General features: G+C 42.3%; 1 protein-coding gene across 2 annotated transcripts in view; it reads left to right on the forward strand.

Annotated features, from left to right (window-relative positions):
- HYAL2 (hyaluronidase 2) overlaps positions 1–23,333 on the forward strand; it is a 79,186-nt gene extending 55,853 nt beyond the window's left edge. For both annotated transcript variants that reach the window (XM_086938844.1, XM_086938843.1), the window contains exons 3-4: positions 15,351–15,440; positions 19,842–23,333. In XM_086938844.1, coding sequence (XP_086794970.1) covers positions 15,351–15,440; positions 19,842–20,234 — 483 coding nt within the window. In that variant the 3' untranslated portion in view covers positions 20,235–23,333. The remainder of the gene's footprint in view (positions 1–15,350; positions 15,441–19,841) is intronic.
- Positions 23,334–24,143: the final 810 nt, after the last annotated feature.

Below are 24,143 nucleotides of genomic sequence, written 5' to 3' on the forward strand. Positions count from 1 at the left end.
GCCGAGGAGTCAGACAGGGCTGTGTCTTGGCGCCGACCCTGTTCTGTCTTTTCATTAACAGCGTCATCCAACACCTTGACACTGTTAAGGACAATGATGCCCCGCTTTTGGCAGGCAGGAGGGTCCCGGCAATTATGTTTGCTGACGATACCCTCCTGCTTTCCAAATCCCCCATGGGGATTCAGAGGATTGTGAATGGTTTTGGCCTTTTTTGTCGTGAACATGGGTTGGAGGTGAACACGGAAAAAACTAAGTTCATGATCTTCAACCCTCCTACCAAGACTAGACCCAATCCTAAACTGGGGGAAGTTAGTCTTGAGAGGGTCTCGACCTTTATATATTTGGGGGTAACACTACAAGAAAACTTAGCATGGGACTGCCAGATAGCGAGATCCAGGCTGAAACTATCCCAGCTATCGGGCGCACTCCTGAAGGTGGCTAATAAGTCCACCTTTAAGCCTGTAAGCCCGGCCCTGGAAACATATAGATCCCAAGCGAAGGCAGCAGCCATGTATGGTAGTGAGCTGTGGGGTCACAAAGCTGGGAAGGTTCTGGCAGTTGTGGAAAATAGTTTTTTAAGACGCTTACTTGCTCTCCCGCAAGGTACGCCACTCCTTCCCTTAAGATTAGACTTGGGCCTCCCCTCCATTGCTGAAGATCTCCTGTCGAAACCCGTGAAGTTTTGGCATCGGATATGGACCACCGAGGAACTGTATCATTATAGACAGGACCTTATTCATGTATTGAGGCTGAATGCTAGCAGCAAAATTCCCTGGCTGGCTTTTATCAAGTCGGAACTGTTTAGTTTGAACTTGCCAGACTTATGGGATGATCCAGCTCAGGGCTGTCAAAGGATTACGCGCAAAACTCTCGCCCAGCTGTATAAAAACAAAAATCTTGCCGACATGGATAACGCTCATAATAGTGGCACCCTGACGGGACGTTTTATGGAATCCAAAAATTCTTATGCTTTTGAACCTTTTATGGATTTTATTTTTCCTCTTTTGGCGAGGAAATTGTTCCTGCAATGGAGGTTTGGTACACTCCCCACCAAAGTATTCACTCATAAATGGTCCACAGGGGGTGACAAACTTTGCCCCTGCTGCAAAACCCAGGATGAAGATGACCTACACATAATGTTTGTTTGCCATGCTTACCAGAGCCCCAGGAAGCGTTGGATAGCACCGTTGTGTCAGAACCTGGGCTTCAGGAAATACTTACAGGCCTACAGGGTCATGAAAACTAACACCCTGGGCCATATTGTCTTTGCTGTCTCAAAATTCCTAATGGCAGCATGGATAATAAGGAAGAAAATGTCCCCCTGAACTGGTACTACCATGTATTCCCTACCTCATGCGGGCCCAGTAGAATTATTTATATGTAAATATTGTGTTTTAAATATATGTACTGTATTTTATTGTATCTTTTATGGCCCATGTGGCCGAAATAAAGAATTTTTGGAATTGGATTCAGTATTTGCAATAGATTCCTATGTGCCTGGAGGCCCATAGGATTGAATGTCAATTACCGAATCAGTAATTATCGATTTGGTAAATACCGAAAAATTCAAGGGTGGCAGGGTGTCACTTTGACACCCTGTTGCACCCCTAATTAGTGCTTGTGTGGCAGGTGGCACACATACATGCCCTATGGGCATGTATGTGTGCCACATGGCACAGGTGTAAATGCACATATTTGCATTCACATAGGAATTTGTTATTTACCACCAACTAGTAGTTGGTGGTAAATAACGAGCCCTTAAAGCCCTGTAGTACTGTTTACAGTGCTACCTACATCTCAAAACACAGATTCAGTAAATTTACTGAATCGGTAATTTTACCGAATCAGTAAAATTACCGATTCGGTAAATTTACTGAATCTGTGTTTTTTAGTGCCCTACATCTCAGTATCCAAATACTGGTCATTAACGGCAGAAAATCAGTATTTTATGGCCGTTACCGACCAGTATTTGGATACCTACATCTGACCCCTAGTGCCTTGCAAGCAGCAATGCCTGACGCAGGCAAGGAGAGAGACTAAAATAGGCCCTGCTCCAGTGGGCCTTTTCCAGTGGAGCATCCTATGTCCCAGGCAGAATTCCGCCCAAAAGTCTCAGTAACAGACAATATCGCTATTTTACAAACGATACTGGACAAATATGTTGTGTCAAAATTACAAATAGTATACTGTGCTTATATTGATTTTACCACAGCTTTTGATTGGGTGGACAGACCAACGCTCTGGAAAAAAATTGAGTCTCTAGGGATCCACAAAATCTGCTAACAATTATATCCCTCCATACAGAAACCTTGTGCAGAGTCCAAATGGGGGGAGAAAATGGTTTAACTAGACCAATTTCCACGTCAAACGGTCTAAAACAAGGCTGTCTCCTTTCCCCCTTGTTATACTCTTTATTTAAGCATTCTCCCAGAGTATTTCACCCAAGTAAAAAAAAATCCACAGAAATTTGTGCTGACTGAGATACATATTTTAATGTACGCTGATGGCATTGTGATATTGGATCTTTCACCGATAGGACTCAAAAGAAACTTAAACGCTGAGGGAATGCTGCGCAGAGCCAAATGCAACTGTCTGCTTTTTGGGATCTTATGCCCCCCAGATGTTGCCCTGTAAATATATGGGAACCCTTTGCCTACGCAGAAGACAACTTTTCAGCCCCAAACATCTCGAAAACCAAAATGTTACTTTTCAGGGGGGAAAAACCGATTCCGACCTTTTCATTTGACATTGGGGAAACCACTAGAGACCATCAAATAATACACTTAGGTCAGATTTTTACCCAAACTTTACAGAACTCCACCCACCTACATCACAGAGGTCGAAAGGCAGATGCCCACGTGGGAGGACTGTTGAGGATATACTCCTCCAGAAACAGACACTTCCAACCTTTGTTAGATGTCTATCATGTGAAAATCCCTCACATTCTAACGTGTGGTCTAGAGTATATACACATAAAAACTTGCCAATTTGTAAAAACAAGAGAAGGGAATTCTTACCGAAACTGTTAATAGTAAACCTAGCTCTTCTGGCCCAAGTAATACGCATTAAACTCTCCTTAGCTGGTTTAAATGCAAGAGCTATCTCGAATATATTAAGATGGGCAGATCATCTTTTCCATGCTGACTCTGGTTCTTTAAGGAACATTTTAAAACTGGAAACCTTCAGAGATGAGTCGTCACGGTACACTTTTAATATACATCTTAATACAGCTTTTAACCCGTCTAACTGCACAGTAGCACTTTTACAAACATGGACACCAGCACTTTTAAAGCTCTTTTTAAAGAATCTGACCCCAGGATTAAGCTTCAACCTAGACTTAGAGCACTGCCTCCATTTAAAACACTATACGGAAAATGCAAAAGCTAAAGACTATAAATCCCCCGAGAAATGCACTTATTTTTCATTAGATCTTAGGGTACAGCGCTGTATTCTTTTAATGAGGTTTGAAATCCTCCCTTTGAAAATTTACTTAGCAAAGTGGAATAACTCTGGAAACACAATAGGGCTCTGTGACTTGTGTAAGGGAGGAATACAAGATCTAAATCATGTATTATCTGTTTGCCCTAATCAAACCCTAGTAGAAGCTCAGCAGAGGTATTTAAGGCCTATTAGTATTAGATATAACGGCTCATCCACCCAAATTCTAATTAAGCTTTGTAAATATCCACCGGATGAATTTGCCTGTTATCAACTGTATACATTTTTAAAGAGTTTTTAAAAGTTGTTTTAAGGTCTATGATGATAATGTTTTAAAATTATAAACACTTAAAGCTCAGTTAAGATCTAGCTAAGCTCTGAAAATCGCCTTTGGTTGAATTTATCTGTTATTAGCTGTATATTTCTTAAACAAGTTTTTTTCTCAAAGCTGTTTTAAAAGCTATGATGACAATGTGTTTACATTATACATTCTTACAGCTGATGCTACGGGCACTATGATAAATGTTTTTAAATTATGTCTGTATATTTGTTGACCTCAGTTGAGGTCTATATCAAATTTAAATAAATGGTAAAATGGCCCTCCTGCAGTAGACTCATTATGCCACTTCAGTCATAAACCACCCATATGCAAATAAGCCTTGGTCCATGCTCCCTTAGGAACAATTCTGTCCAAACCACTGTCTGAACTGTGAACAGGAACACAAGCAACCATTGGTCGGTTATGGCCTGGGTAAGCTCATCAGTGAGATTCAGCTTGCATCCTGTGGCACAGTGAGTGCGGGACCAGCCTCGGAGCCTGCTCTCACCCTTAGGATTTCACCCTTAGGATTTCACTCTGAGGAGAACACAAACGAATGGCTGGAGTGCTAGCACAAGCCTTAGCTGCAGGCAATGGCCTGGGCACATTCCACTCCATCCTATACAAAATTCAACTAATGAAGCACTTGGTACTAAAAAAAAAAAGCAATTTGAAAGAGCCTTCATGTAGAGCACTCAAGTTTTCCACTTTCATGGAGGAGTATCTCGTCAAGTTTATTTTATTTGTCTTCTCAGATTCATAGCCCTGATAAATGATTATAGTAGTTAAGGCACTGATTACTTACTAGTAATCCTCATTACTCTTAGTCCCAATCGTCCTCGACCCAGTCATATAGACACAATGTAGTATCCAATTGCAGACAGGAAATGCTTACTGACTCCACCCTCCCTCCTGCTAAGGGCTATAACCATCTAGCCATACCATAGCACTTCCTGAAATAGTAAGCATCAAACGCAAAGGCCTAACATTGGGAGGGTGGGTGGGAAGTATGACTGGGCCAAGGACAATTCGGACTGAGAGTTATGAGGATTACCAGTAAGTAATCAGGGCATTACCTCTACGTCCATCAACTTCGACCCAGTCATAACAACACGACGTATACTAAAGTATATACCCCACACAATGAAAGCTTTTTTAATACCGACATCTGAAATACAGTACAACACAGGATATAAAGCACACCCAAGTACATTTAATTCCATATCCAAAACCAATTAAACAGGAGCAGGAGGATCCACAGCCTTTAACACACCACTGCCAAAATTCAAGCGATTGGTTTGTGCACAGTTCAAACGATAGTGTCTAAGAACGTGTGCTCAGAGGCCTAAGTCCCTGCCTGACATATCTCATCTAAGGACACTCCTTTAAATGTGCCCACAAAGCTGACAATACTATTGGATCTCTCCTGAATATTGGAAGGACAAGGCAAGTCTGAGCCCTGATAAGCTAAGGAGATGGTATCATTAATCCAATGACTCAGGGTCATTTTGGATACTGCTTGTCTGCGCCCTTCAAGACCAAAAGTCACAAAAAGGCCGTCACAAGTCTGAAATGCAGCTGATCTGTCAACATAAACAGAAAATACATGTTTTACATCAAGAGTGTGCAACACCTGTTCCTTAGGAGAAGAAGCAGAAGGACAGAGGAAAGGTAACAGCAGTACCTTAGAAGTAGGAAATTTAAAATGAACTTTTGGGAGAAGCCCAGAATTCAATCTTAACAGCACATCACCCTCCATCAACCGCAAATATGGAGGGGAACATCTCACAGCAGAAAGGTAACCTAATCCCCTTACTGACTTGAAGGCCACCAGGAAGGCCACTTTAAAGGAAAGGAACTTCAATCCACAGTTGACAAAGCCTCAAAAGGAGTGGTTTGAAGAGTATGAAGAACCAAAGCAAGATCGCATGCTGGAACAGAAGATTTGACAGAAGTGAGGGGAAAAATTACAAAACAACCTGGTAACCACAGACCCAGCATTCGAGGAAAAGGAAACTGAATCCATGAATGCCCTGATAGCTTTCCACTGAACTTTCAAAGTAGATCATACATACCCTTTTTGAAACCCATCCAAAAAGAATAGGACAATAAAATTAGAACCAGATGTAGGAGAAAGATCACGAAGAGAGCACCATGTGTCAAAAGCCGTCCAATGTTAAATACAAAGTAGAATCCCTACGAGAACACTGGACCGCCAAAATAATGTGGGCTGGCAAACCTTGCCTCTCTAGGAGATGGTCTTTGTGGCAAGATTCAAGGAGGTCTCATGGCCCAACTCTTCAACAACAGGAACCACATATTCCGTTGCCAATATGGCAGTTTTGTCACTACCAAAGCTGTTTCCTGCTGGACCTTCAGAGGAAAAGCCTGAATGAGGGTAAAGGGAGGAAAAGCATACAGCATCATTGGTGACCTTGGAATCGACAAGGCATCCACTCCCAAGGTCCCCACTTCTGGTGCCCTGTAGCAGACGTTTGTTAGGAGTGCATTGGTTCTGGAAGCAAATAAATCCACCTCTGGACATCCGAACCTCCGGCAGACCAGGTGCCACACCCTGGTCTGCCAGAGATGCAGATCCAGAGAGTATGGAGACTTGTGGCTCGGAGCTTCTGCTACCACATTGTCCATATTCCTGAAGTGTTGATCAGAAATGGCTTGGAGTTGAAGTTCTGCCCAACTCGCCACAGCACATGCAACCCGATTGAGTGACTGGTTGTGGGTGCTGCCCTGATGGTTGACATATGCCACAGTCACCATATTGTCCGATCAAACCAGGACATTGCAGTTGGACAGGAGTGGCTTGAAATTCCAGAGTGCCCTCTCCACCACTGACAGTTCCTTTCAAATTGGATGATCGCATGGCGTCCGATCTGACCATCAAGCCTGAGCGGACCACTGCCCCAGTGTTGCCCCCCAACCCAGGGCACTGGTGTCCGTTGTCACCACTTTTGGAGGAGAAAAATGAATATTTATTCCTTTGGGAAGATTTGACGAGTCCAGCCGCCACTGCAAGCTGTGAACAATGTCTAGAGACACCGGAATCTCCATGGTTATATCCTGCATGGGAAAGTTCACAAAATGGTGAGGGTGCCACAGTATTGCCCGTAGGTGCAACCTAGCCCACAGTACTGTTTAGACAGAGGCCGCCATGTGACCTTGCACTTCCATCCACTGAAACAAAGTGGCAGGCATCTGAGACAACAGAGATGGTAACAGGTATTGTAGACAGTGGATCTTGGACTGTGGCAGGAACACTTTGCACAGAGCTGAGTCGAATTTTGGCCCTATGAATGTTCTTGTTAAGGGCTGGAGCTTGCATTTCAGAACATTCAAGAGAAAACCCATGGCTCTTTAGTGTAAGTGTGGCCAAGTCCAGATGTTGCTGCATCACCCGAACAGATGGTCCCTGGAGTAACCAGTCGTCCAAGTAGGGAACCATTGATCTTCCTTGAAGATGAAGGTGAGCCACCAGGGGTGCCACTACTACCTTGGTGAAGAATCTGGGGGAGGACCGTAGACTGAACAGTAGTACACAATACTGTCAATGATGACCCCTCAGAGAGAATCGCAGATACTGCTGGAACCTCAATGCCATAGGAACATGGAGATAGGCATCCATGAAAGCCAGCGTAGACATCACAAAACCTGCCTGAATCAATGGAATGATCATTGCAGGGTCTTCATTTTAAATGGGATTTTCCGAACATATTTGGTCATGGACTTGAGGTTGATCATGATTCTGAAACCCCTGGTTATCTTCGGGATTAGGAACACAATCAAATAACTGCCTTGCCCCCTCTCTGACTTTGATACTGGAGCAATTTCTTCCTTTAGGAGAAGCAACCAAATCTCTTCCACCAATGTATTCTTTCTGAGTGGATCTCTTGGAAGAGGCGTCTGAACCGTTCCTGATGATGGGGGAAAGGACACTAACACGATCTGGTAACCTCCTTTCAGAAAACTCAGCAATCACTTGTTTGAAGTCGTGCAACTCCAATTTTCCAGGAAATTATGAAGCCGCCCACCAACATCTATCCTGCCAACTGGAACCACTGAGGAGGCTTAGTCAGGAATGCTGATTAGAATTCCCTGGATCCTGATGAGGTTTCTTCTGGAACTTGCCATAAACCTTTCTGCTGAAATTTCTGATCTTTAAATGTATTACTTTTTCCTACGGGAAGGCTGATGAAATGACTTTGCCAAGGAAAAGAAGGATTGTTTGCTGCTGTTTTTGAAAGGAAAACAAATGTTTCAGCTCCTTGAAAACAATATGAAACGTCTGCACTAAATGCTCCTCAAGACAGAGCAGATGTTCTTACTTAATCAAAAGCAATACCTGAAAGAAATTCAGTCTGTCTTTCCATGGATTCCTATTATTCTGGACCCACCCCCCCTTGCATCGTGGTGAACAAAGTTTTAAAGTCTGATAACGATTGCGCAACATATACCCCATATATACCAGAATGAATGGCTAAATGGGAACCCTCGTAAGCATTTTTTTAATGAGAACTCAATATTTTTGTCTTCTTCCCTCTTTTAGAACATTTACTTCTGCCATTGACTGGTGCCCCACCAGACTGGTCACATTAGAATCCACATGGACCATCCCTGGGAGGTTATCCTTCATGTCTGTCAATGGATAAAGCTTGGACATAAAGAAAGGCCAAAGAATGCGTTCTGGATCCTTACACTTATTTTATAGAACGTCCATCATGAAAGGATGAATGTGCAGGGCCTTAGTTGTCTGCTTTCTTTAGCTTTGTTTGCTGTCTTTAGACGTGCTGGCTACTTCCTCATCCGGAAATCCCATGCTTTCACTAAAATGGGCAAGAATGTCCGGTAACATTTCTTTAGAAACATATTTTCTCTTATGCTCCATTGAACCCATAGACAACTCATCCGATGACTCAGAACTGGAAATGTTCCTGCCCACCTCCAGACTGTTATCCTGCTTTCTTTTTATCTTTAAACCAGATAACGTGTCCAAAATCAGCAACTTAAGCCTCGCCTCCTTCTTCAACTTCTTTTTCTTAGGTGGAGGCATTGGCACAGGACTCTTCATTGAGGATGATGAATTTGGGGAACAATGCCTCCTCTTCCCAGCATGTTTTCCCATATTGCAGTCAACAGGTATATCCACAGTCCACTATAATTCTAAATGAATGTCAAACAGACTAAACAACTATATATATATATATATATATATATATATATATATATATATATTCCACAGCCTTGGCTCAAAAATTCGTAGTCCAATGGCGCTCTTCCACCGGTGCCGACTACAAAGCAGAGCCCCGCTTTTAAATAATCCACAAATCCATCATCCGATAGAGAAAGTCCGCACTCACAAAGGATTTGCTTCCCAAATTCCAAAGTTTATTTTTCAGATTTTAGCATGTATACACAACACCAACGCGTTTCGCAACCTACTGTCGTTGTTCACGGTAAGGGTACATTGTCACAGACTCCTCCTATATTTTGAAAAAACCCGCCACAAACAAATGCTAATGATGTCACTTCCTGTATGAAAACAGGAAGTTGGATGGGAGTTGTAGTTTTTAAATTAAATGTATGTTTTTGGAACAGCGCTTTTAACGAAAAGAATACATTTTCATTAACATATAACACTTCAGCATTGTCTTTCATAAAGTGGCAATTCAATGTAAAGGAATGTTACAAATCAGTCTGTTTGGGTAATACATCCGGTCTATCGTGTATTTAAATTAATATGAAAAACCAAAAGCCCTCTAGTGGGCAAGGGGGGTTATGAGCGGCTGTTTTTAGAATAGAGCTCTCTGGTGAGCAATTTTATCTCCACGGATAACAGTCTATATTTGAGCCCTCTAGTGGGCTGAATTCATACTCTTATGCTTCCCCCAGTTATATATGATCCAACCCAATTATGATGCTTGTTGTGGAAACCCAAACAACCTTCACACTCTATATTTACTGTTCACCAAGTATTATGTTCGTCACTATTAGTTCATAATACAGAAAAAATTGCGCTGTCCATGAATGATTCAATTGTTCCTAGAAACACATATGGTTCCACCCATATATCTGTACTGCCAAATTTTTCTTATTCGGAATCCTACTCTTGCCTCTCGCTTTCATTGCAAAGAAATCAGGTACACAAACAGTTCTCCATTAGTCCAATTATTTACAAATGTACATAAAGTTCTTCGCTTTGATTTAGTCCCCAGGGGCTCATTGTTCGAAAATTTAGAATTTGTCTAGATTCTCTGCATCTTAGTTGTTTTTCTTGATCTCCGCCCCTTTCGTGTGGCAAAATACATTCCAATGCATATGTTTTTAGGAGTTTCCAGTCACTGTTATGAGCCAACTCCATATGCTTTGCGACAGCATTACTTTTATCCTTGTTCACTGTTGCTCTAATGTGCTCCAGGATACGTTTTTTAAATTCATTTTTCGTGCTGCCGATATATTTTAGCGCACACGGGCATTCAATCACATATACTACGTGTGTGCTTAAACAATCAATCAACTGGTTAATTTTCCACCATTTTTTGTTTGGAAGCATTACTTCTTTTTTGTTGATGGCAATTTGGCACACTTTGCATCTTTGACATTTGATGAATCCTTTTGTATTCAACCATTGGATTCCTTTTTTCTTTTTGGTCCTGTCTTGGTAATGGCTCTGTATAAGTCTGTCTCTTAGGTTTCTAGCCCGGCAATATGTAACAAGTGGGTGATTCCCCATTATTTTGCCCATTGTCTGATCTAATTGCAATAATTTCCAGTTCTTTCTCAAAATATTTACAATTTGTTTAGATTCTCTCGTATAATCAAGTATCAATCTCACTTTTCTTTCATTCAGTTCTTTATTTTGGGTGGTGTCCTCTGATACTAAACTAGATTTAGTATCAGAGGATACCACAAAACTATCATAAAAAAGGGATGGCAAAGAGCAAACATGAAAGAACGCAAAGATGCCTTGATTACTAAAAAAGCATTAATAAACACCACCCAAAATAAAGAACTGAATGAAAGAAAAGTGAGATTGATACTTGATTATACGAGAGAATCTAAACAAATTGTAAATATTTTGAGAAAGAACTGGAAATTATTGCAATTAGATCAGACAATGGGCAAAATAATGGGGAATCACCCACTTGTTACATATCGCCGGGTAGAAACCTAAGAGACAGACTTATACAGAGCCACTACCAAGACAGGACCAAAAAGAAAAAAGGAATCCAATGGTTGAATACGAAAGGATTCATCAAATGTCAAAGATGCAAAGTGTGCCAAATTGCCATCAACAAAAAAGAAGTAATGCTTCCAAACAAAAAATGGTGGAAAATTAACCAGTTGATTGATTGTTTAAGCACACACGTGTAGTATATGTGATTGAATGCCCGTGTGCGCTAAAATATATCGGCAGCACGAAGAATGAATTTAAAAAACGTATCATGGAGCACATTAGAGCAACAGTGAACAGGGATAAAAGTAATGCTGTCGCAAAGCATATGGAGTTGGCTCATAACAGTGACTGGAAACTCCTAAAAACATATGCATTGGAATGTATTTTGCCACACGAAAGGGGCGGAGATCAAGAAAAACAACTAAGATGCAGAGAATCTAGACAAATTCTAAATTTTCGAACAATGAGCCCCATGGGACTAAATCAAAGCGAAGAACTTTATGTACATTTGTAAATAATTGGACTAATGGAGAACTGTTTGTGTACCTGATTTCTTTGCAATGAAAGCGAGAGACAAGAGTAGGATTCCGAATAAGAAAAAATTGGCAGTACAGATATATGGGTGGAACCATATGTGTTTCTAGGAACAATTGAATCATTCATGGACAGCGCAATTTTTTCTGTATTATGAACTAATAGTGACGAACATAATACTTGGTGAACAGTAAATATAGAGTGTGAAGGTTGTTTGGGTTTCCACAACAAGCATCATAATTGGGTTGGATCATATATAACTGGGGGAAGCATAAGAGTATGAATTCAGCCCACTAGAGGGCTCAAATATAGACTGTTATCCGTGGAGATAAAATTGCTCACCAGAGAGCTCTATTCTAAAAACACCCGCTCATAACCCCCCTTGCCCACTAGAGGGCTTTTGGTTTTTCATATTAATTTAAATACACGATAGACCGGATGTATTACCCAAACAGACTGATTTGTAACGTTCCTTTACATTGAATTGCCACTTTATGAAAGACAATGCTGAAGTGTTATATGTTAATGAAAATGTATTCTTTTCGTTAAAAGCGCTGTTCCAAAAACATACATTTAATTTAAAAACTACAACTCCCATCCAACTTCCTGTTTTCATACAGGAAGTGACATCATTAGCATTTGTTTGTGGCGGGTTTTTTCAAAATATAGGAGGAGTCTGTGACAATGTACCCTTACCGTGAACAAGCAACAGTAGGTTGCGAAACGCGTTGGTGTTGTGTATAAATGCTAAAATCTGAAAAATAAACTTTGGAATTTGGGAAGCAAATCCTTTGTGAGTGCGGACTTTCTCTATCGGATGATGGATTTGTGGAAAAAAAAAATATATATATATATATATATATATATATATATATACTAGCAGCCCGCCCCAACGTTGTCCGGGGGCAATGAGGCTTCAGGGCCAACCGCCCGCCTAGGCCCCCGCCCGCCCCTACTTTGTCCGTGTCCCGGTGCCACCTCCCGCCCCGGCCCCTTCCCACCCCGACATTTTACGTGTCCCTTTGCCTTACCTGAGCCGCCGCTCCTTCCCGCGCTCCTGACTTTACCGCCGCTCCTCGCCGCTCGTCACTGCTCCTGTCCGCCGCTCCTCTCGGCTCCTCCCCGCCTGTCTGCCGCTCCTCCCCGCGCTCATGTCCGCCGCTCCTCCTCGTCATCACGCACGTCGCGGCCAGTGCTACGCCGCAGCCAGCGCTACGTTGCGGCCGGCGCTACTTCCAGGTGACTACTTTTTTTTTTAAGTTACATTTTTAAATGTACATTTTATTTTAATTTATATAGCCTATGTCCATCTGCACACCCTGACATTTTCAACGATGTATCGGGTGTGTGGATTGCCGCTGTGGTTCCCGAGTTTACCTGGATCAAAGGTTTGTGTTCTCTCTTTATAATAGTAGTATAGATAGATATAGATATAGATAGATGGCTGGTAGTGGCAGAGGTTCCAAATAGAAAAATTTGACCTGTTTAATAAATTTATTTATTTTTTGAAGGCTCTTGAAGTTTTTTCCCTCGTTTTAATAATGTGTCTGTTAATTTTTTTTACATTTTCTGGCCAATCCCTTGCTCTGTTAAATTGATTAATTTGAGGCTCTTGAAGGATTTTTCCTTGTTGTATGTTTGGTATGCCTTCAAGAAATTGTCCGTTTCGTTTTGTTAATTGTCTCTGCAAGCCCTTGCACTGTTGAATTGATTTTGTTCTGGCTCTGTAAGGCTGTTTCCTTGGTCTTCGTTTTAATAAACTGTCTGTGTTTTTTTTGTGAATTGTGTGCAAGCCCTTTGTGTTGTCTAAACTTTCCTAATCCTTTTTTTTATTCTGTGTGTAAGTCTTGGCCCTGCTCGTGTGAATATGCCTAGTTGTGTTTTTATTTTAATTGCTAAGTATTCTTTTCAGCGTGGTGGTTCGTCAGGTTATTTTTCACCCGATCGCGTTTCACTTTCCGAATCGTTTCCTCTCTTCTGTGTGCAAGTCCTGGCCCTACTCGTGTGAATTTTCCCAGTTGTTTGTTTATATTTATTTTGTAAGTATTATTTTCTTTGTTGAGGTTAGTCTGCAGATTTCGCGTTTGTACGTGCATAAAATGCGCCTTAGTTTGTTCCTGTTTACCCCCCTGTGACGTCGTTGTCTAATGGTTGAAGACTTGTGATGTGTTTTTGCAAAAGTCGTGTGTTTATTTCTTTATTAGCGTTGCCATTGGTGTTCTGTCCATTTAACCCTGCCCCCTGTTTGACGTCTTTTGCGTGTCAATGGAAGACAGTCATCGTAGATGCAAGTCACGCCCGCTGTTGAATGTTGTCTGGGTAACTCCTTGCAATTTGTGTATATTTCTTATTGTTATAGCGCGCACGTCGCGAGTTTTCGTGCACCTCGTGAGTTTTAAGGCCATTTCCGCTGTATGTTTTTTTGTTTAGAAATGTGCGTCCTAAATTCTATTTCCGCTTTTTATTTTAAATGTGCGTCCTAAATTACGTTTCCGCTCTATGTCTGCATATTAAGCGCATTTCCGCTATATCTGGGCATATGTATCTGTGTTGTTCTTTACCTTGGACGCTGTTTGTTATTAGCATTTGGCATTGCTTTGTAAACGGCCACATTTGTTCTTTGAGACGCCCACGGCCACATTCTTACACTCAACCACGCCCCCAAGGGACTACTTTTCCACTTTTAGCGTTTTTGATTTTTTAAATGTATATTGTTTTTCATCTATAGCCTATGTCCTTCTGCTACATCTCCCCTTTCAAATGGTGTATTGTGTGCAGTGATTGGTGCATTACTTTTGTAGTTTACCTACCTGGCTCAAAGGTCTGTGTTCTCTTTATAATAGTAGTATAGATATATATATATATCCATAGAAAGTTCAAACTGCATTTTACTTGAACACATGCGATTGGCAGCGCATTACCATAAGAATGCTGTCAATCATCACATGTTCAGTATGCAAAAGTGGAGACCGGCTCTGGAACGTGCCTGCACACCCTATTCCAACCAGTCTCCACTCCCATTGTTTACTCAGTGTACGCGTTGCTTCTGCGCTGAATGCAGCCGTACCTGGAATGTGCGGCTTTCAGCGCTGTGTTCCTTAACATGCTGCTTTTCAGCTTCACTTCAACGCGCTGCTTTCATACAGCTTTCACTCCCTTTAGTTTTACACTGCCCACGTGGCTTACACGCCATGCTCATTTAGCCTCTTGAATAGCCCCCTCGTGGGGATTATTGATTACCTGCGGAGCCGTAGCTCGCTGTTCACTGCTCGCGCAGCTTACACGCCACGCTCATAAAAGACGCTTGACGCCAGAAACAAAGCGGAGTGAAGCTTCTAAAATAATTATACACACCACACCGGAACCAATGCAAGACCAGAAGATAGATCTCCCGATGGCCTAAGAGCATGAAAAAAACATATTCCCAATAATTATTTTCCTGATACCTTAAGTCTAAGGAGGCCATAATGTGCCTGACTCCTGTGGCTCCCATTATGGTCGCAGGTGCCCCAAAGCCCAGCAGAGGGAAAGCCTGCAACAACTTTGTTGGAGGTGAAAGCCCATCAGTCATCTGTGCTCCCCGTATTCCGCTGGATTCAGGAAACAAAATTGGAAGTGCTACTGTAAGGCTAGATTATTATAGGCCTTAGTAAGACAGTGGGTGCGGTCAGTAAGCGTTTCCCGTTTTATTTCCTGTCTGTGATTGGATACTACCTTATGTGGTTATTACTGGCTCGTGGACGAGAAACGTAGAGGTAATGCTGTGTGTCAAGTTGGTTAATTCAGTGTTAATCTAGAAATAGTTTTGTACTAAACTTCAGCAACTTCAAACACTGCTGATCTAAACCATGTCACTCTCATCTATTGCAGAAAGACCTCATCTACACCATTGGGGAGAGCGCAGCACTAGGAGCCGCCGGCACCATTTTTTGGGGTGATGCAAACTACACCCGGAGCAAGGTGGGTACTACAGACAGAGCTGGACAAGTGCCTCCTAGCAATGGTCTCTAGGATGTCTTTTTCTTACATTGGTTTTCTGTGGCTTGGCCTGAACGTGAAAATTTGACAGTGAATGTAATTACCCAGTAATTGTAAAGGGAAATAAAAATATTTTTTTTACCCTTTGGAGTAGCTGAAACAAGGGGCCTCAGTAACTTTGGGGGTGCAGAATTACTTCTGTTTAAGCACTCCATGAGAGTACATGTGTTCTAGCTGTGTCCTTAGTGAGCTTCTCTTCCCCTCCCTGCGCTGCGCTCTCTCACCCATGTGGTCCTCGACTGGACACCTCTGTGATGTGCTCACCTTTATGTTCTCCCCTGCCCACGTTGCTTTCTTGTTCTTGTGCTTCTCCTCCCTTTCTCCACGCTGCCCCCTCTCCACACACGTTTGTCTTTTTCCCATGCTCTGTGCCCTGCATAACTTTTCCTCTCACCTGTTTGCTCCCCATGCCTGCCATTTTGCACCCTATCCAAGTTGCTTCCCCACCCTGCTTTGCCCTATATTGTTTCTTTGCCCCTGCCAATGTTGCTTCCCCATCCGCTTTCCTTAAACACTTTTGCGCTTTTTTCTTTCTTACTTGCTGATCCAAGTTGGATCAACAAATAAAAAGAAAACAAAGAAAAAGTTCACATAATTTTATAGATGCATGCATGCCTGCAAAATAACACAATAGGCTTAATGTTCTTATTTAGTAATGCTGCACAGCATGGCTAAAAGGTACTGGCCAAACCAAAAGCGAGACCTATTAGCGTTGCCTGTGCTTGTTTAGATCTGGCTTTAAGTAAGGCCTTTTGATTTTACTAAAATTATATTATATACTTTTAGGGACTTTCAGCCAGCTCTTTTAATCTGTTGGTTTACTGTGTCATTCACATTTTTCTTCTGCCCCCTACAGCAGGGGGCCGTAGGTTAGCTCCTTGCAGCTATTGATTTTTAGGTCTCGTCCGAACCAGCGCATGCGCTGGTCTGGCGAGACTTATAGTAAGGGCTTCAGAAAATGCTACCACTGTGGCCCAGAGCTTGAGTGCATGTATGCGGGCGCGCGCTTTCGAGCAGAGGGGCCATATGGCTTTCCTCTCTCGTCATGGGTCATCAGCTTTCAAGTTACGAGAGCTTTCTTTCACATTCCTGAAGTCGATAGCTTCCTTGTTTTTTATGTGCTCAATAAGCTTTCAGTGAGACAAAAAATATTGCAATAGATCATTGTGATCGTAGTAAGTCCTAATTCTTTTTTTACCAGCCTTATTAGTTAACCCATGCATGCCGCAGGATGTACATCTTTTTAGCAAATAGTAGAAGGTGTCAACGATTCAACAGTTAATGGAAGCCCTGCTAACTTTTTTGACAAAAGAATATCCACTTTGACCATTCCTACCATACATGAAAGTCTGAGAAACACTGTTAAGAAATGCTATCGGGTTAGTCAAAGCTGCTCAAAATCGCACACACCTAATTTGTGCGTACAAAGCCTATAAACCCTTTATCCTCCTAAACTGAGAATTCAAAAATAGATAAACTCTCGGGACTCCACATGCAAGACTCCTCATTCCAACACCTCTGTGGTTGCTCCTCTCCAATCACTGCATTCCTACTAGAAGCATTGTAACATCTGCTATCTAACAAGAACGGAATTGTGTCGTCTTCAGTGACCAAAATAGGTTGCTGTAAAAAGGTTCATAAAACCATCAGTCATGTTCATATAATATGTATTCACCAATCATATGTTTTATGTTTCATATAATACAGGAAACATATTTTCCACTTCAACACTCCCCAAAAGACAAAAGGAAAAGGAGCATATTCACTTCTACATATTTTAAGCAGTAATATCAGTGTTTCCAAAGCATCAGGTTTATCTATGTGCGGCACATATTTCATGCACAGCAATTAAAAAGACATTCCCTGTCATCACGGATATGTAGGTAGATTTTAGCTCTCACATCCACACACAACCTCTTCCTTGGTATGAACTTACTCCTTTTGTTTATTAATACATTCTTCCTTGGCCAATGCTGCTCTCCTATCTGCACTACTAGTCAGTCTAAAAGATCTGCAATAAGGCACCACAGCTTTCAATCACCATAACACAGATATCCACCAGCCAAGGTGAATCATTACTAAACTCTCTCATTGTAACTGATTTTACAGCAGGCATAACACCCTGGACGCAGCAGCTGTGCAAAGCTACACCAGCTAGAGAATGGGCCTCAGAAACCGCCATACACTTAGGAGTGCTGCTCGAGTAAACAACTGCTACCCAAACAATAAAACAGTTCCGGAAAATAGGTGCACCATGTTCCTGAACACCCTGACATTTGTCATAGGAGTCACTCCTGGGCCAGACACGCGGTGCGGAAATCTGGATGCAACAATCAAGAAAGGGATAGGAAGCTTGCCATTAAAGGCGGTCAGTAATAACAAAGAATGTTGACCGTTGTGATTGAGACCCAAAGGGAGTTAACAGTTTACTGTTTCCATTATTTTAGAGTCGCAAGCGTTATGTTCTGTACTGGATGGACCACTTCCCTCCACAAACACCTAAGGGTGTGACTGTAAAAAAGGCACTTGTATGTATGAATCCTAACACTCCATCTTTCCCTTAGTTATTGGCCTCATACTCATTCTGAGTGCCTCAATGTCTTAGTACATTACATATGCCCATATACATATGCAAATATTATTTCAAACATTAATTGTACATAACACACAGATCTCCGTGGTAGAAAACTGAACACTAACTCTTAAAACGCCTCCTCCAATCTCCATGTTCATGAACCCTCTTCATTTATCTTTGCTCACTTAGGATCGCTTTCTGACTCTATTCTTGTTATGTATGCTTCTTAAACCTATCCTTAGCCCATATCATCATCTTTCCACACTTGTACAACAGATTTTACCATGCACGTTCCCCTCCTCCTTGCAGTTGGTCCACTAAGCTTCATGCATTCCTTTACAGGACCCCAATACCATAAGCATTGCTTGTCATGTCTGAACTGCTCCCCAACCCTTTCCATAATTACACATATAGGGAGGTGGGCTACTTCCTTGACAAAGTCTCCCTTGAGATAGTCCCACCTGTTTTTAATTTGTATCTTCCCACGCTGCCTTTTGCCACCTGACTTTGCGATGTAAAGCAACTTGGCATAAGAGCGTAATAAACAAATACAAGACACTTGGATGCCATCAGAAACTCCCAGTCACACAACATGTTCATGCAGACTCGATGATAAAAAACATTAGTGCTATCCTAGACTGGTGAAAGCCTTCGTTGTTGCATGTCTCTAAATACACATCGCATTTCCTCCCGGATGATCAACGGCTCTACAGAGACCTAAATGCTACTGCACCCTGGAGCACCTTTTCCATACACCGTTGTGTGTACTACTCACATGCCATACAAGAACTTCAGAAGTTGGCCTTTCACTTGCCACACGATCCAATAACTAAACACAAAGGGACAATTATCTGGGATTTCTTGAGCCCATTCAGGAATTCTAGGAAAGCAATCAGAGTTGATTTAGCCATGCCAAGTTGCTAATGCTTAAAAATAGTCTTTAAAATATATGGCACAATACTGGCAGCATACTTTAACTTCCTCCCACTACAAGTCTTACTAAATAACAACAGAGGCATTAAAGAGCAATTAATGGCTACTCTGTATCACAGCAGCATTAAACTAACAAGCATCGGCATAGCCAATAGGTCTCGCTTTTGGAAGCTTATAAGTATTTAGTAATGCAGCACAATATCCTTGGTGCAACAACACTAACTGTTGCATGGCTAAACCCTTATAAGGTCCCAAAGGCGAGACCTATTGGTTATGCCAATGCTTGTTACTGTGAGTGACTGGTGATGGCGTTATGTTCTTTCACAAGGAACACATCCACTAAGTAGTTCCCTTTAGTGGCAGAGACTACTATGGTTCTGTGAGCTTTTTAAGATCAAAAATATATTTTTTCTTTTAGCAGTTTTATTTAATGAATAGAAGCCAGGACCAAGGAGCTCCACAAATATAAAGTTGTACAAAAACCATGACAAAACTAGCATTGGTAAAGCACCAAGGCTGGCAATCAAAGCCAGATCTATTAGCCTTTTTTTATTATACAGTTGAAACTTTTCCTGCGGTCATGCATAAGTGTTAGTATGCTTTCTCAAGTGGATATGTAGTACATTTATCAGTGGGTGTTGGTAAAACATGCCCTTTGTGGGTTGTACTAGTTCAGTAGACCATTGAGAAACACGATTATTTGGCATCCAGGATGTCGCTAGTGACAACTGCACTAAATTTGTAATTTGATAACTTTCTGGTGTGGCAGTGTGCTACTTGGGTGCTCATTTTATGCTTCTTTGCTTCCACTCTAGGAGACCTGTGGACTCCTTAAAGATTACCTGGACCAAGACCTGGGCCGCTACATCGTAAACGTCACTAAGGCTGCGCAGCTCTGCAGTACTGTCCGCTGCCATGGCAATGGGCGTTGCTTGCGCCAGAATAATCACTCCAATGCCTACCTTCACCTCAACAGCGCCAGTTTCCGCATTGAGCGCCAAGAGGCGAACGCACAGCTGGAGGCAGTGGGAGAGCCCTCATCAGCTGATGTTGATCAGTTTTGGACCCAGTTTCAGTGTCAGTGTTATGTTGGGTGGCATGGAGGAAGCTGTAACAATAAGATTGGGGCTAAGGGTGGAGCTGCAACATTGGGCACTTTGAATGTCATATCACTGTTGGCAATGACTTTTTTGGTATTCCTTTGCTAGCCCAAGTGGAACTGGAAGAGGGCACCTGACGCCTGCTTCAGGCCAATGCTGCTAGGATGTCAACATGGCTGTGGAATAAGCATTCAAGTGGCAGCATTCCAAGGGGAAGTGGAGATGACCAGATCTTCCTAGTAAAGAAACCGTGTGTTTCACTTTTTCCCCAAGGAGCCCAATGTTCAGTCTGTGGTCCTGAACCTTTGACAATCAGCACTGCCAGGACCCCCTCTGTGCCAAAGCCCTCCCTTCTTGTTCCTGTTTCCAAAGGTTGATAGTGACTGAAGAATGTGGGATGATGAATATGCCCCTGGATGGGCACAGGGTTACAGAGACCCTCTCCTCTAGGACAGTGTGTCCTTTGGTAGTTGGTCAGTCGAGTTAGGCACGAGGTCATTGGACTTCATCTACACTACAGGTATACAGAGCTTTCTAATTCTAGGGCCACGCGGCCCCGGAGAAGGCACTGAGGCACAGCGTCTTTCACTGCTAGGTCTAGCTGGCTAAGTCGATTGGCAGAAGAGTACAGAGCCTCATTCCTCTAAGACATACAGCTCTGGGGTTTGAGTCTGTGATAGTCTGCCACGATTTGTCTAGAAGGGTAAAAAAACTGCTGTGTATCGCGAGGCCTGATTAATGTCTAACGCGAACGCCAAACCATTTCAGTGTTCTTGTTTCTACATCAAATGGTGGGGGTGGAGGCAATAATAGCCACTATGAAATGCAGTAGAAAGGAAACCTTATTTTCATAGCAATATCATGATCTTTTAGAAGTCTCTATTACTGAATGTCTCTAAGGTGGCGGTCCTGAGATAGAGTACCTAAGATCAAGGATTGGACAGCTCAGTGGAGTGGCAAGCCATTTAATCTCAGGCCTGTAACTTGAAAACTTGATATTAGAATGAATTAATGAATGAGTGACACTTTGCTATAGTGCGCACGACTTCGCTAGCATCCGGGCACTGAGTCAATTCGGACCTGGGGCAGAAGCGGAGACTTAAATATTAGCAGAAAACAAGGGTTTTTTGTGGGTTTTTTTCCCCTCCCAAAAACTGTGTATATTTTGTATGGAGTGCAGGTCCAAATGATTCATAATCCAGAGAATGTTTCCTAAATAGAAAAATCTCCTGCCCGCTATAGAATAGAAGCGCACTCTAGACTCATCAGAATGACTAGGGCGTAGTAGGCGACCATGTACATAGAAAGCAGAACAAGTGTAGATGTATCTGTAGCTGTTTCCTGCTAAGACTTTATGAACGATGAATAACAATTACAAATGAGTACAGTTAGCTAGAGTTTGCTAGAGTTCCAGTCTAGCGATTAGCTCAATCTTCGGTTTGCCTTGCCTCGAATAGTAAAATGCCCCTGAAGTGAAGTGTACATGGGCCAGCGCCCTTTACCGTCGTGTGAAACCTATGGGGATCTTGTGTACTTCATCTTACTGGCAAGAGCAGAAGGAAGAATGGACATTAACGCCCAGTGGAAGTCTGCCGGATACATGTGCCTATCCCGTCAGGATAAGGCTGGGGGATACATCTGTCATACCCTACAGATAAATCAAATATCCCTGCACCTTACCCTATGGTGAAAGGCAGAAAGATGTATAGCCCTTATCCTACAGTAAAGACTGAGACCTGGCCCCATTTCCTTCAAATGAAAGCTGGAATTGTGTCACATTTGTGGAAGGAGGAGGGATTGTGATTTTTCCCTCTGTAAATCTGGGATTATAAGTTTTTGTCCTTCAGTGCATCACTGAACGTTTTTGCAGTGTGCCTCCCATTAAGATCTGAGGGCATGTGACAACTTTCGGGGAGGATGCTGACCATTGTACCGACTGGTAAAGGTTTGATATTGAAGTTGTATGCACCACAGTTGTTGGCTACAAAGGGGATTTTGGGGCTATCAGCATCAAACATCTGAATTCAGTCACAGTGCCATGTGTGATCTTGTAGGAATACTGTAGGGGGTATGTATTTTTAAATATCCACAGGCTGGCTATAAAGGCAAATCAGGTAGATCATGTTGCTACTCTGGAGCTGACTTTGCCTCCCCTCCACGCACACACTTCAGGCAATTAAACACTAGAAAATGAATGAGGATGTTATATGGGCAGACTCTAAAAATCGTGTATTTTTTCCGTGAGATGCTGCAAAGGAAATTCCAATTTGAGTCTTGGGTTGAAACATAGTAAAATCCCTGTTCTGCATCTCTGGAGCAATCATTTTCTCCTCGCATTGCAAGTGGGGATAGAAGAATGTGAGTGAACAAGATAATTCTCGAGGCTGGGTTTGTGGCTTTTTCATGCAATTTGGGACTTTTGTCTAGCAGATGTGGCAATGGTGGATTTTGTCATGCAGGAATTGGGATGGGGGATTGCACCTTGTCGAATTTGAATTATGTTTTTTTCTAGCCGGCAGTGAAATGGGGGCTGTCCTGCGGGTACTGGGATTAGGGCTGTTTGTCCTGCAGATGTCGGCATGGTTGCTTTTCATTAGACAAAGGTGGTATGAAAGCTTTTATTCTGCATTGAGGAGAATGGCCTACACTGGAGAAGTCCATAGGTGTGGCTCAACGTTCTTCTGTTTTAGGAAGAAGGAGAGCCATCATTGATCAAAGTTCATAGATTCTATTTTCCATCAGTGAACTGGGTGAAAAGAAAATGGAGTGATCCCACCCCAGCTGGAAGTGCTGGGATGAATAGAAAGGAATGGACATATGTTTGGATTACTTTAAAAAGGGAATTGAACTTGGAGGGGATCTTACTTTGTGGTGTAATGTTATTGTTAGAAGCACGAAGAACTGGTCATAGGGTAGCAAGGGGGTGGTCTCAGGATAACGATTAGGGATGAGGAGTAAAGTTTGTTATTAACCACTTGTAGGAGTCCATCGGTACCCCTCATTACCGCAACTCCTCCGTGCCCCTGGAGACCCCACCTGAAGAAGCAGGAATGACCCGTGAATATTCTTTATTTATACCGCCAAACCTCATTCCACGTTTCCTTGTTCTGGTGTGCAGTGTAGTTCTAGTGTGTGGTGCGCTTATCCGAATTGTATTGAATTTTCAGTTTTGTAAAGCAATTTGAATTAAAACAACAACAAGCATCACCGTTCCTTAATTAACATTTGTTGCCTCCGTTTGATTACTTGAATTCTGAGGTGTGGAGAGGGGCTGATGTGTAAACTTCTGAAAATCCACACATGACTGAAATATGGAAAGAAAATGAAGCATTACTGAATTCCTGTTGGTTACATGATCTGTACTGTCTTTTACGGCATATGGTAGTAAAAAAACAATGAAACCACTTTTATTTGGTAAAATAAGTTTCTTCATTGTTTATGTGGTTGCAGTGCTTACAGACTACTCAATCGTACCTCAATATGCATGTGTTAACTCACTCCAAGAACATGACATGTCGCAGTAGGATGTTTGATTGATGCATTTTCACCATGGCCCCCAAATTTTCAGTTTTCACAGTTACAACATTCACAACTCCAATAGCGACACGACAGTCCCTTTGCTGATAAAGAAGTGGACAGATCTAATGGCCATGATGGCGGGCATGTCTGCACAGCATGGACTCATCTCATGAGGTTCATTCCAGGAGATCTTTGAATTTGTGACCACTCTACAAATGCATGGCCTACCAGACGGTGTATACAAACTGATCATGACCACTCACCTCTTTCCTGATCCCAATCCAAGATGGCCACTGTGCACATCAATAACCTACTTGAATGAATTTGAGTTGCCTGCATAACTGAATCCAAGATGGGAGCAGACTTCATATAAGTGAAAAGAGGAACCTCGATGTATAAAGTGTATCTTCTTGATTGATTTGGGTATTACCACTTTGCTTTAACCATTGCTACAGTCCTAGTTCTTTGTTTGATCACCTGACTTCTGTTCCATCACTA

Source organism: Lissotriton vulgaris, chromosome 9 (genome assembly GCF_964263255.1).
Source record: "Lissotriton vulgaris chromosome 9, aLisVul1.2, whole genome shotgun sequence".
Classification (NCBI taxonomy): Eukaryota; Metazoa; Chordata; class Amphibia; order Caudata; family Salamandridae; genus Lissotriton; species Lissotriton vulgaris.